The following is a 14822-nucleotide window of genomic DNA, read 5'->3' on the forward strand; positions in this document are numbered from 1 at the left end:
GCATCAAGTGCACAAGGACTTGTTGTACGTTAAATTAAATTCCATATTTGGAATCAGCACGGAAAAATACATGTTCCCTGAAGATTTCATAATTGTGACTTCATTAATCAATTTTTTTTTCTAAGACCAGCTTCCCCCCTTAACCGAGTTTTCCTCAGTTTCCTGACAATATGCTCACCTTGTGGGCAAAGTTCTTAGACTGTTTCGTCTACTTTTTTGCACTCGCAGAACTCTACTACATGCAATAACAATCTTGGTTTTTCCCACTTTGATGAATTGTAGATTTTTGGTGCGAATGTTTGGAGTTTACGCACGTCTCTGTGAACTGCTTTGTAAAGAGCAAACAAAAAACGTGTTAGGGAAAAAAAAATTCAAGATTATCATCACACGTAGCATGCATTCAGAAATGCAGTGAATGTTGACCCTGTCTTGTACCACATTTTATCTAGTCTGCAGGCTTTCCACAAGTGTACAAGAAAAAAAAATTTTTAGAAATAGAGTTCTCCAGATGTGCCGACATTCTGCGCACTCCACGTTTGGAAGCATCAGTATAGTAACATGCAAATTTTTGTTACACTCCTTTGAAAAACTAAGTGTTCAAAACCACATGCCCAAGGGACACTATGGACAACCCCATAAAATTTCTGTTCTTAGTAAACATCCATTTTCTGGCTTTTTGTGGCTGCTATCTTCATATACTTGTTCGGCCGCAGAAGGCTTTGGCAAATGAAAAAGAAAAACATTCAAGTATTTTTTATATGAACATGAAAAACGAGACGCATCTTTATTATTACAGATTTTATCTATGAACAATGACGGAGCGAAACAATGGATGGCCTCCCCCGCCAAGGAACTGGCAAGAGGAGGGCACGAAACAAATACTATGCACAATGGGAAGAAAAGGCTGGCCCCAAGACACGCCACAAATTTTTCCGCAGTCTCTACACAGGGTGTCCTCTCAACGTTGATGCACTGCTTCAACAGTCACCCGAGAAAGGCACCTTCAAACACCACAACCGGCCTCTGACACGCCACAGGCACCGAACAGCGGAGCCATCGGCAAGATGCACATGCAAGCCTCAATTAGTGCCTGCACCTTCACCTCAATGGCTGCATTTGCACTGCACTTCAATTCACTACACTATAGATTTTGTACAAAATAATAAAGTTTAAAAAATATTGACCGGGCATAACAACACTTATGCAGCAAGCATAGCTTCTATGCTCCAACACCCAGCTGTAAATCCACATCTACACACTACTACGGATTCTATTGATGAAGAAGCATGGGTTCGAAACTCCAGCCAGTCCAATGGCAGGTCCCGCCGCAGAAGGTATAAAGCAGACTCCGTGGTTGTTGCTCGCATCTCGTGGGCCGCTTGGAGTGTGCTGCGCTTTCTCTGGCAGCCGGCGTAGCTCGCAGTTGTCGACTCACATGCCCATGCCCATGCCGCCCATGCCACCCATACCGCCACCCATGCCAGCCATGGGGTCAGCCTTGTCCTCCTTCGGCAGTTCCACAACCACCGCTTCGGCAGTGGTCAGCAGGGATGCCACACCAGATGCGTCCAACAACGCTGTCCGCACAACCTGCATGCCCAGCTTATGCTTATAACAAGGCCTTTGAGGCAAGAGCACTATGCCCTCAATTTAGCTGTCTATTCTGAAAAAAAGCCATCTGGTGAATCTGTTCACATTTGGCACTCAGTAGACATGACCAAACCTAGAAATCAGTGACAATCAGGCCCAGACTGCTTGTTTACAAAAGCACTAAGCCAAGACAAAAAGATTAGCATCCACAAGCGTAAGCTTTTCAAGCATGACATACTAGTAATTCTTGCTGCCTTATGCAACCAGCACAGCCTGCACTCGGCAAAAGATGAAGGTATAGAAGAAAAAAAAGCCTACTATTGAGTGCACACTCAATACACTTGACGACCGATTTTTCAGACCCTCTAGGGACCGCGAAAACGACCCAAAAATCAGGCAGTCCGGAAAATCAAATTTCACCTAAAAAATCACGAACTTATAGCAATTATGCTGGAGAAAGAGGTCTTTGTGTTGCACACATTCTAAAGCTCCTAATGACTAAATTTCGCCGAGCACAGACAACGGGCGGCGACCGCTTTCACGAGCTCGGCCTGGCTGTGCTGCCCTCGGCATGTCGCCTATGAACGCATGGGTTGGGACAAAGTCTAAACGGGAAAGCAAACATGCCGCTGCGGGAGCTGCATTGCACACACAATACGACGGGCCCAGAACAAGAACACGAAGATGTCGAAACAATAACCGAGAAACGGCTGAAGCAAGCGCTCTGTCGGCGCTGGCCTCCGTCATTAAGGGGGGGACCCTGGTCTTAAAACAATTTTTTTTATTTTCTGGAAAATTTTGATAAAAGTAGCACTGTTTGTGTAGTTTTTTGTGCTGGTTTCAAATATGCATATAGATTTGCTGTAAGTAATCTAGTTCTGAAAATATTGAGCACTGTATCTTCTTTGTATGGAGGTGATCTACCTGTAAAACTACAGGCGTTACAATCAACATTGACCTATCAAATTAATTTACAACACTCGGGGAGTGCAAAAATCAAGTTTGAATGTCCTGGTACCATTTTATGCGATGTTAGAGCTTGTCAAAGTTTAGAGACCAGAAAGCCATCTGGACACTCAAGAAAACATGTAATTTTTAAAAAGTTTTCTTATAAAGTACCACATATTTATTTATAATTTTGCACTCTATACGAGTTTACGCCTCTGGTGCAAAAAGAATTATAGCAATAGCATAAGTAGAACCAGAGATACCAGAAAATACCAGAAAAAACCAGAAAACACAGTTTTGAGAAAACAAAGAAAAACGTTTTACAGATTATTTATTCACACAAAACTTTAAAATTGCTAGAAAAATGCAATCAGTATGCCCCAGGAGCATAATCTGGGTACATTGAGTCCAGGTACTTTCGCTTCACGCCTTTCTTCAACGCATTTGAACTTTCATGTTGTCACATTTCCGACTTCGACGAACATCTTTCTCCGTAGCCCTCTTGAGGCCTGTTTTTGGCATATTTGTTTTTAGCTCGCCTAGTATTGTAGCAGCTGCATTCTGGCACCCTGTACTGAAACGAAGCACCGCCTCAGCGACAGCTGCTTCGACGGCAAACAGTGAGGAGTGACGCTCTTTTGGCACCAGATTCCACAGGACAGAATGAAAACTCTCATTGGAGTTCTGTTTTCCCACGGAAACACCTTTCCAGCAGTTTTGTTTCGGAGAGCCACTCATAAACTGGCAGCAGTGCACGAGCTACATCCTGTGGTAAATTGTAGCTGTGCTTGGGTGCTGAATCTCCTTTTGCAACAGCAGCATTGTGCCGGCACCATGAATCCCTGCCAGTTGGGCACGAGTGGTCAGAGTGATCATCAGTAGATGTCACATGGCGGTATGTGGCCATGACTGCCCTTTTCATGTTGTTTATGTTGCCTTCATGTGACTTGAGAGCACGACCATAATACGTACTCAATTTGGAAATCAAATCACCCGTTAGTCGGCCTTTACCTCCTAAGCCTCGACCATCTTCGGATTTATGCATTTGGATGAGGTTGCGAAGAGCTGTTCCCATTCTTTTTTTAACGTGGTTGACACTATCTTCTTTCTCGTCTGGGATAAACCCATAAACTTGCGCCTGGTTTATGGCATCAAATGTGCGACTATCCCCATCGCAGAGGACAGTCGTGTAGCAGAGGTTGTGGCGCTCAATAGGTCACTGAAATAAAATGAGACCTGCCTCAACCTCCATTTGACCCGATTTACTGTCAGCGTTTTTCTGACATCTGGCCTGGTGCTTTTCCTTCCAGTCTCCGTATTCCTCTGCGTCAGGTTTCGGACTGAGTTCACAACCTAAGCAAAAATTACTTAGGACGACGTAGTCCAACACATAGCCAGTGAATAGCTCTATCACAGCTCCGACGCCGATATGCGGCGAGTGGCCAAACGTCATCCATGCCCCGTCGAAGCATACGGCAATATTATTTCGGTGGCCAAAGCACAGCTCTTCATACAGCGTCACCACTTCACGCACGCACTGCTTCATTGCGGTTTCTGCTGCTCGCGTGGCAGCGGGCTGTAGGGCAGTTTTCAGCTGACACTGAAAAGTTTTCTTGAGCACTGCTCGCCCAGACAACCCCATGGCCGAAAATATGTCGTTCATGGCCGTTTGGCCGTTACCAGTTGACAGCATTGCGCGGCCTGCGAGAATGTTTACCTCAAAGGGGTTGCAACGCTTCGCGCTGTCAACCCTCCGAGAGCTCCACACTGACGAAACTTCGCCACAGTTTTTGCACACCAATATCAGCTTTGTAGCGAGGCCATAATCTCGATCACCCCACACTACCTCCACACACCCACGGCAAGTTTTACACGCCACAAGACTCAGAAGCACATTCAAAGCGGCGAGATCTAGAATGCCGTAATTAGCAGTTGACAGAGGTGATGCTTCCTCTCTACTGGTCTTGAAGCACTCTAGCTTCCTTTTTGTTGCTGGCGTTGAGTCAATCTGTAGAAGCGCAGCTTTCTCGCGGGCACTCGCTCGTTGCAGTTCGCTGCTCGTCACGACCGGCGTGTCAATCCTCACGCAACCGTAGTCGCCGCTCAGCGAAGCCGGCGAGGCACTATTTTCCGTCGTTGCAGCATCCACGCTCGATTGCTCGGCATCCACTACGTGTTGCAGCAGCGTCGATTCATCTCCAGGCTCCGTGGCGTCAATTCTTACGCGGCCGGAGCCACGGCGAAGAGACGCACTGTCCAAGTCGTCCAACGCAGTCGGCGCGGCGATGCCTTCCGGCGGCGCAGTATCTGCAGTCGATTGCCGAGCACCCACTAAGCCTTGCGACGGCACCGGTTCATCTGCGTGCTTTTTGGCTTTCTATCGCCTCCGCCCGTAGCGGTTGACAGAACGGAATTTTATCGGACCTCCAGGCATGGCGATGTGCGCGTCGGACATTACTCTAACAAAATGGAGCCTTTGTATGGGCGCGCCCATGGCCGCCCGTCGCGACGGAACCAATGGTAAGCCGCCATATTGGTCACGTGCCTGAACTGGCCAATAGCAACGCACGCTGCGCGTTCTTTTTGTGATCGTTTTATCCACGACCACAGCCGCCACAGTGTTGCTGCTTGAAAGAAAAAAAAGCTGGAAGTACGAACTTTTGAACGAGACCAAAATGGCGCCGGTGGCATGCGTTGTTCCTGAGCTGCGAGCAGTAGAAATCGGGCACGATTTGTCCTCAATTTAAAGGGCCGCGATCGCGGCTTCGGTTCTTTCGTCTCATCTGGAGTCAGAAATAAGGATTATTTTTGCATCGAAATTTGGAGCGGAAATGTGCCAGGTTCTCGAAAATGGAGACGTTAAAAATTCGATTTTTGGGCTGATTTTCAATCGCTAAGACCCTTCAACCACTAAGACCCGGGTCCCGCCTTAAGCCTAGCGATTAGGCCTAAAATCGACATCGTATTCGGCGATATGCACTCTGCGGTGGCTTGCGCATAATGAGGGGCGTCTTGCCTGTCATCAAAACACCTGTTATTTACAGTTTTACTATATAAAAGTCAGGGTTGCGGTGCGTTTTGCCACAGGTACTATGACCTCGCTTTAAAATGCACCATTTCCTCAAGCGCTCGCCGTCTCCGTGAAGCCGTATGCCTCCCACGCGCTTCACTGCTACCTCTTTCTGTATTCGAAACGAAAGACTCAACATAGATGAGTTCCACAAACTCTGACCTGACTGCCTTTCAAGTTCGTGTGGCGGAAGACGTTCAAGAACCGTACGAATTCGGAGAAACCACGTGAGCGCAATGTGCCGACTCGCGCAGAATTTCAATATCGCAAGAGGCCCCATTTAAGAGGGGGGGGGGGGTCTTAGAGCAAAATTTTTCAATATTGGACTTAGCAAAATGAAAACTTCAGCTATTACGTATTTTAGTGTGCCGATTTCAAATATGGTGTCCATTTCTGCGTATATTATGTCGTTTATTTAAGTATTTCGGCAAAGTTATTCTGACAACTTTTTGAAAAAATCGGCTACTCGGACTCAAACAAATTTTATCCCAGTGGATTCTACTATTATTAATGCTTGCAATAAAGGTACTTTCATTGTTCTAGCCCTTCTGCAACCAAATTAAGTTACAATGTTTTGAAGTTCACATAAACTTGTGGCGAGGAAAAAGGTGATTTTTCTTTATGCTGTTTAATATTTTCACATTTTATTAAGAGTGCTGTTAATGGCTTTATTGCAAGCTCCAATAATTAAGCTTTCAAAAACAAGAATGGTGAAAATCGCGCGAACCAAACCCGGGAAAAGCTTGTCAGCAGTCAGCAGAAATTGCTGCCAAAGTGGTGATTTTACCATCGGCATGCTTCGCAATTCCCCGTGATCAGCGCTGGGCAGAAATGTGTATACTCTGACCCGCTGCTGCCAATCTCGCCCGAGCCCGCGACTTCGAAGGCGAACGCCGAAGCCGGTAAAGAAGTAGAGCGTTCTTGCGGGCTACAGTGGAACCCCGTTCATACGTTTTTCACCGGACCGCGAAAAAAAAAACGTAACAGCCGGGAAAACGCAACAGCGAGGAAAGGTCTGAAAATTAATGAAAACAGTGCAGCTTTGCCTTGAAACAATTTATTTCGACATCAAGTGAGCTAAGGTCTTAAAAAAATCAAGAATGGTCGATTGCCGTTTTTTCCGCTCGCTGGAAAACACCATGCGTTTCTCGATGGCCTGGAAAGCCGCATTGCTCTCAGCGTCGCTTTAAGGTGCGACGTACCTGCGGAGGAGGTCCAGAGCCGCGACGGCTTCTCCAAGGCTCGGGTCCGCCAACTCCCCGGAATCATGCGGCTCGTGCTCCTCGTCGTCATCACAGTCTGAGGCTTCACTCGCGACCGAGTCTGCAACGATCTCGGCGATACTCTGACACTCGGACGTCACGACAGCAGCATCCACGGCGACGTAGTCGTCATACGCGACTCCCGTGGCACCCAGCGCATTCAAAGCTTCACTCAGCTCTTGATCATGAGAGGCTGCTTCCGTCTTTTCAGCTTCCGTGGCAGTTTCCTCTCCGCCGTCCACGCGAAAGCCACACCGCACGAAGCAGTGCTGTGCAGTTGACGCGCTCACTGCAGTCCACGCTGAAGCGGCATTCCCTTGTATCTCTGCACGTTTCGAGACGATGCTGTTAAGCGTCGAGGGTGGCAGACCAAGATCCTTGGCGATGTCGACTCTTGTCCGCGCTGGCTGCCTGTCGACTGCGTTGAGAACATCCAGCTTTTCGTCGAGGGGAAGTGCCTTGCGCTTGCGCGACACCATCAAAGGACGACAAATCGCTCGCGGTGTTAGCGAGGCCCGACGAGGCGTAGGCAGCGTAGGTGTTGACGGGAGGACACGGACGACTTGGATGGGTTGAACCGCACAAACAAGAAAGACTGGATTAGCGAGGCCCGACGAGGCGTAGGCAGCGTAGCTGTTGACGGAAGGACACGGACGACTCGTATGGGTTGAACCGCACAAACAAGAAAGACTGGATTGCTGCGGGCCCGCGGGTTTTACTCGTTTTACTGCACGAGGCAGTGGCCATCTAGTGGCAATCTCTCCAACTCGCGTGCAGCTTTTTATGGCCTCCGAGATTACCCACGCGCGTGCACGGGGGTGATATTGGAGGCCACGGTCTTGTAGCCAATTCCGTAGCCAAGCCTGGCCAAGAGTCGTCAAAATGGCGGATGGCGCGCATTGCCCGGCCGGGTTCGGGGTGCCAGGTTGCGACGTATCATGCGGGAACGTTTTCACAGCTACAACGTAACAGCGGGGTACCCAATACATTGGATCCTATGGGAGCTATGCCGGGACCGGACGAAAACGACGTAACAGCCGGGAAAACGCAGCAGTGAGGAACGTAATAGTGGGGTTCTACTGCAGTTGGTTCATTGCAGAAAAAAGGTTAGTACTGCGCGAATTAGACGCGACAGGAGAACAGGAACAAACATGACAACACAGGTGCCTGCGCCTTTGTTGTTGTGTTTGTTCCTGTTCTCCTGTCGTGTCTAATTCGCGCAGTACTAACCTTTTTTCGGTAAAGAAGAGCTTATCACGACCGCCGAATTGCACTCCTGCGCCTTGTTATTCCCTGTTCCGATCAATACTCGTGAAGTAAAACAATCCTCCGGCTCTCAGTCATCCGCTGCAGCCGTGATGTGCACCGTGCTCGGAACGAACGCTGGAACGGCTGCCAAGGTTGCGCCACCCGCCGGTCCACGCTCAGGTACTCTCCGCTGCTGCTGGTTGACATCACTGCCGACGAACTTGTGTCTTCCGCTTGCTTTCTGTGCCCTTTTTTTACGTATTTCCCCAAACTTATGTGCGCTGCAAACTTGCGATACAGTTTCGTGCCACGGTGGTCTTTTTCAAAATGGCGTCGCAGGACGAGTGCGGAGCGTTAAAAAAAATGGCACCGGCCAATGAGACGCTTGAATTTCGCCACGTGACGTCCAACAGCCAGTAGCATTGCCACATTTTGTATTTTGTTCTCTCTTTCTAGGCGACCAATCGCAGTAGACTTTTTGTACTGGCGGGAAAGAAAGGTGAGGAGTCGCTCTTTCATATAAGACCAGAGTCGCCTCAATGCGCCGGCTATTTTTTGACGCGACACGCGACGCAAGACGGGCGTTTTCTAACCGATTTTCCCAAGCTCTCGTCAAAATTGCATCTTTGGGTGTCGATTTCTCATAAACTACATGGTATTCAGTCATGAAACTTGAAATTAAGATGAAAATGATGAGACATATCGAACTATGACAAAATTGAAAAGTCTATTTTTTCGTGATTTTTTGGTCCCAAAGACCCGCGTCCCCCCTTAAGGGGGGGAAGCGGGGATCAGATCGCGATTTTCGCGAAAAAAATCGATTTTTGAAAAGTGCACTTTTCAGAAACTACAGCATCATTTCTATCTTGTACTGAAATATTTCACCAAAAAACAAACTCTAAGCACTAAAAATAAATATATTTGTCGGTGCCGGTGTCCACACATCCGCCCGAAATCGCGAAAAGCCGCGAAGTTCAAGGCGCGACCGCTCGAATTTCCCGCCACGGAGCGCCGCCATTTTGGTATCATTGGAAAGCCCGACTCTTTGACTCTTTGTCCCAGCCCTTCCCTTCCTCCCCTGCCAGCCAGCAAGCGCACAAAAAAATAAAAACCGGAGGGTGGGAGCACGGAGCAGCCAATGGCTGCCGCGCCCCGATTGGCTCTGCGCCGCGGCGCGTTGTAAGGCGTCTCCTCATTGGCCGACGCCGCGGCATAATGGCGGCTGAGGCAAGGAGCGTCTGCTTTCGTCCGTTGCTGGGAAGCCTTTCTGGCCTTTCCTTCTCTTGTGTTTCGAGGACTTCGACCACGTGCAATGGATCCGCGCACGTTCGAAAAGAAGTACCGGGCGAAGCATGCCTACGTGAAGCGGAAACGCAAGCCCGTCACAGAATGGAAGAAGCGGCGATGTCAGCAGGTGGTTCGGCCGAGCCGAGCGTCCGTTCAGAATCTGCGGAGTACGCGCCCAACGTGCTGTGCGATCTCTCGCCCAACGTGCTGTGGGATCTTGCGCCGAGTCGAGCACCAGCCAGCGATAGTGAGACGAACCATGATCTTTCGCCGTTGAAGCGCGGGCGCAGTGTTACTTCACTGGTGACGATCGACATGCCAGTGAGTCTCGCCGTACGCGAGCGTCCCGCCATACGCGAGCGTCCCGTCGCAAGTTCGTCCAGCACAGATCACGGAGTGGGCTTGCAGCCTGCAGAGCATCAGAGACGCGCTTCCACGGCGAGTCGTTCAACGCCGAGATGTCTCCGCAGCCAACAACCGCCAGTGAAGGCAGTCCCATGCCATTGACGAGTTCCGGCGCTTCGACGGAGCTGCAACGCGGGCGCACGCTCGCTGCCGCGGATGCACCGGCGGCCGTCCTTGCCGCTCATCGCAGTGTTGACTGTTCACCCAGTGAACGTCACACTATTCAAGCTCACCTGAAAACACGATTTGTGTTCGCGGAAACTGCAGAACTGCAAGCGTCGAGAGTTCGCAAATCGCTTCGCGCGGTTTCAGCAATGGAGCGCAAGCTCGGGCTGACTGGCTCACAGGAAAATGCCATTCCCGCACCTCCAGAAGAGGAGTTTATGCTTGTTCAAGTTGCCCTCTGTTGCTAAGAGGGCTAAGAAGTCACCTGCTGCCAAGGACACCAAATTTTACAATGCAGGAGCATTCTAGACAGTGTGTGCCAGTATGGAACTTTGAGGCTTGTTTTCTCAAAAGTTTGTTTTGGGCTTATCACCTCACTCGTGGAAAGCATAGCACGGCAATGGGAGCACGGATTTTAATCCTGTTTGTTTTGTTGCAATTGCTGAAGTGTGCCTTATGTCAAGACAGTCTCAGATTTACCATTTAGGCTCACCATTTTTTATTACACAATAATTGGAGCATGATACATTCTAAACATAAAGGGAAGGTGCATACTATGTTGTTTAGAAGAAGAGCTGAGAAATTTAAAAAGAAATCAAGAGAATCTTGACTTAGACTATACTTCTTAGTAACTATTAAAAACATTTACAGACCCATAACCCATTTTGCTGTCACGCTAGGCTTTCCACGAGCAAGCAACATGTGAGCAATATATAAATAATGATAAAATAAAAACTACTGAAGATATTATTGTGAAACTTTGTAGCTGTCTGTTTGATGCTATTTCAAACCTGTCTGCCAAATTTCATCACTCTAAGTTAAAAAATGAAAAAGTTTGTTCCGATCCCCACATCCCCCCTTAAGCTTGAATTTCGTTTTATGTGATCAAGTTTTCGATCTCTCCTGCAGTTTGAATTAATGAGGTCCCACTGTACGCATTATACGGCGGCTTGGGTACTGGCAGCAAGTGCAAACGAGGTCCGAGAAATGGAGCAGTCAGTTGCGGTGCGTCCGAAATTACAGGCGCTCTTATACATTGGCTCTATGGGCCGTGTCGCGGTGCCGCGAAAAAGTCTGAATAATCAAGCATGTCCGAAAAATCAGGAGTCCAATTTTCAGTCATCGACTGTAGTGGGAATTGCGAAAACGTGCTTATAACAAGTCCAGCTCAAGCACAAAGGACAACTGTGCACTAGAAAAAAAAAGACTGGAGCGAACGCTTCAGCTCCGCCTTAAGGGTATGACGTGATAATGTAATGGGTTAATTCCCATATATGCATAAGGCCATCCTTTGCTTTATATTAATTGATCCTTGGTAGTCCTCATACCCCTCCTGGCAAAGTGGTTAAAGAGCCCCAGAAAGGGGCTCGCAATAAAGCTGCGATACATCAGGGATGTTAAAGGCTGCCGCTTCATAATTATCCTCCAGCAAGAATTTTTTTAACGAGTTTTGTGGAAGCTGTTATATTTATTTAGCTATTTTGTGCCAGATGCCAGATTCTGAGATAAAGACAGCACTGCAGTGATCACTTTTCATGCTTCCATCAATTCTTTACTGCATGCATATGGTTAGAAGCACAGAAGCAGAACTGCTCCAAAATCATAACAGCTTTCAGCATCCTTCATGGTGCGGTGGAACTACATTACAACGGCTTCACATCCGTCATAAGCGGCACCATTGTGTGTGAAGAGGCTTGACTGCACAAACAGCAAACGGCACGTGACGAGCGCACAGTTTTGGGCACACTGGAAGAACTTAGAAACTGCACGGACAGAGGCAAAGGAAACGGCACAGTAGTGAGGAAAAAGAAAAAGAGGGAAAGGTGAAACCAGCAATGCACCAATGAGCATCTGAAACTGTGCTCAGCTGAGTTAAGTTGGCTCGCTGATGCTGGCTGGTCAAGCCACCATCTCTGTGCACAGGCACGAAGCTCAGAAAAGCAGAACTGAAACTAGGTACAGTGAAAGCTCGTTAATTCGACCCCCGTTAATTCAGACAATCGGATAATTCGACTTGCACGCATGGTCCCTACAATTATATATAGGAGTCTATGGGGCAAAACTCTCGTTAATTCGGACAAATTTTACCGCCCATCGGTTAATTCGACCTAGTTCCACGGCCCGCCAAGAGCGGCGCTACTGTAAAGTTGGAAAAAAAGAATGTAGCGTAGGCCATCCGTACGGTCATCGTCATCAGCAGTGCGAGAGAGGGTGAGGGAAGCAAGGTTAGCAGTGGCCGAAGCGCCCGGTGTCTTTCTTTGTGCTTCGTTGCCTCTTGCAGTCGTGCTCAGTCGTCGTGTTAACCTTATCTTCAGCAAGTCTCGTTTTGGCGTGTGTCGTCGTCGCCCCGTGTTTCTTGCTGCTACGATCGCGGTTATTGAACCCTAACACGCCTTTTCTGGATATTGCGTGCTTTGCCAGCGTGTTTACTGTGCTGTTTTCGAGTGCGTAGCACGCCGTGCCTGCGCGCCTCGCCATCGCGTCCTGCTCCGATGGCGACACCGGCAAAGCGGCCGAAGTACAACCAGGCGAAGGACCTAGCCACGAAAGTGGAAATATTGAAGGTGCTGAAGGATGGTGTTTCACGCTCTGACGTGATGGTCAAGTATGATGTTAAAAGAACCACCTTGGCCACTTACGTGAAGAATGAAAACAGCATTATGGAGGCGTTTGACAGTGAAGCCTACGGTGACAAAAAGAAACGACTGCGGACTGCGGTCCACCCGGAACTCGAAGAAGCCGTAATGCGATTGTTTAGAAACGCACGTGAGGCCTACCTCCCTGTGAGTGGGCCATTAATTTGTGCCCAGGCTGAAAGGTTCGCCACAAAAATGAACCTTGAAGAGTTCAAAGCTTCTGAAGGTTGGCTTGCTCGCTTCAGAAGCCGTCACAATCTGACTTTTAAGAGTGTGTGTGGCGAAAGAGCATCCGTGGACGAAGACAGGATCGAGGAGTGGCGGATCACAGGGCTTCGTGAACACCTAGCTGCGTACGACGCTCTGAATATATTTAACGCCGACGAAACAGCGCTTTTCTTTAAAGCACTCCCGGATAAGACGATCACCTTTAAAGGTGACCCTGCACAGCAGGGAAAAGAAGCAAAGAAAGGGTCACTGTGCTACTTGCCGCCAACATGACGGGAACAGAGCGTCTGCCTCTCCTTCTGCAGAAGCCTTGTCCGTGCTGGAAGACTTCTGTGAACAAATTCCGGATGATTCGCGTGCCGCGGAGCATCTGGCAGCTGTTAGAGCTATTGTAGCCGCTCAAATTCGCCCGAAAAAGCAGACGACGATAACAAACTTCTTTGCCAAATAAAGGTATGTCATGCTGGGGCAAATTTCATGTTTTTTGTGGTTCATTCGATATTTCGACATTCGGTTAATTCGACAATTTTTCGCGGTCCCGTCAGTGTCGAATTAACGAGCTTTTACTGTAGCTGGACAGTTCATGGCGACGGGCCGTCCATTCTAGTTGTGCCTGCTGTCGTGCGCACGTCAGATGTGCATGAGCGAATCGGCAGCATGTAACTCAGCTGTTGAGTAGGGCTATTTTGATAATCGCTTGCCAGCCGGTCATACCTGGAGGCGGCCTCCCTTCAGGAGCCCATTCAAATTAATTGGCGCAAGACGTACAGAGCCTGAATTAGCGAGCACCCAAAGCCATTAGACTTGAATGGGCTTTGGCCGAGACTGACATGGCAGTTCAAATTAAAACAAGCGTTTACTCTAGCAGGTTATATATAATCTTATCGTCTGTAGTGTTTCAAGCACCGAATTACTGATTCATCGAACTATTTTGAGTTTGAAGTATCTGGGATCGACTGTGCCCACTATTTTTGGGCATCATGTGAGCCTGCAGCACCACCCACCTTGGTCGGGTCAATGATGCCGGCCTCGATCATCTGGACATACTCATTGCGCATAGCATCATAGCCGAAGTCGTCCTTGCCTTCAACCACCTTCTGGACTACAACGGCAGCGTCGACGCCTGCGTTCTGGGCAATCTGCATGCAGGGCTGCTTGAGCGCCTTGCGCACAATGCCCACACCCGTGCGCTGATCCTCATTGTCCACCTGGATGGCCTCCAGGGCTGGCAGGCAGCGCAGGAGAGCCGTGCCGCCACCGGGCACAATGCCTTCTTCCACGGCGGCCCGCGTCGCATTGAGGGCGTCATTCACCCGATCCTTCTTCTCGTTCACCTCCACCTGAACAGCACACACCACAATGACAAGATGGCACGCCAGTTGATCCTTGCAATGGCAAAATGAAGCTCAAACGCTCACTGCAGAAGCACATGAGCACCTTCTACTAAAATTAAACTGACCAGCCCCACTACAGGCTATACCAGAAAGAAAGCCAACTGCCCCTTTGTGGAAACCAATTTCTCGCAAAAAATCTACAGGATAGAAATAAAAATTTAATTTCAGGTGCCAATTAAAAGATCACTTAACCCAGAAAATTGCATTACACTGAGATATCTCCATTTGAGGAGATGCACATTACTGGTTTTTTTTTTCCAAGTATTATTAAAACCAGAAAACTGAGAATTTATTTTTTTTTTACAAATTTCCAAATGAATGTGTGCCCTCAATGCAGCCATTTGTTATGCACCAAAAACTCAGCCTTTTTCAGAGACTCCACATTTAAAAAACAATGACCTCAACATGACTGCTTTTGCCTTTTAAAAGAAATTTAACCTGCTTTCCCACAAAACCAGGGTCCTTAGTGCACACAAGGCTCTCCAGCCACATACTGTTGGGAGCGAAGTGGTGTACTCCATTCAGGCTTCCAAAAGAATGCATCACACTTCACACATCACAGCCACACCTGACATGGAGACAACGAACA

General features: G+C 48.4%; 1 protein-coding gene across 1 annotated transcript in view; it reads right to left on the bottom strand.

The window, feature by feature from the left end:
* Positions 1-1147: 1147 nt before the first annotated feature.
* Positions 1148-14822, bottom strand: part of LOC144124558 (heat shock protein 60A-like) — a 42346-nt gene continuing 28671 nt past the window's right edge. Inside the window, exons 6-7 of the mRNA XM_077657305.1 lie at positions 13844-14179; positions 1148-1590 (exon numbers count right to left, since the gene is read on the bottom strand). Of these exons, the coding sequence (XP_077513431.1) occupies positions 1432-1590; positions 13844-14179 (495 nt within the window). The 3' untranslated portion in view covers positions 1148-1431. The remainder of the gene's footprint in view (positions 1591-13843; positions 14180-14822) is intronic.

The sequence above is a fragment of the Amblyomma americanum genome, chromosome 3 (genome assembly GCF_052857255.1).
Source record: "Amblyomma americanum isolate KBUSLIRL-KWMA chromosome 3, ASM5285725v1, whole genome shotgun sequence".
NCBI classification, from domain to species: Eukaryota; Metazoa; Arthropoda; class Arachnida; order Ixodida; family Ixodidae; genus Amblyomma; species Amblyomma americanum.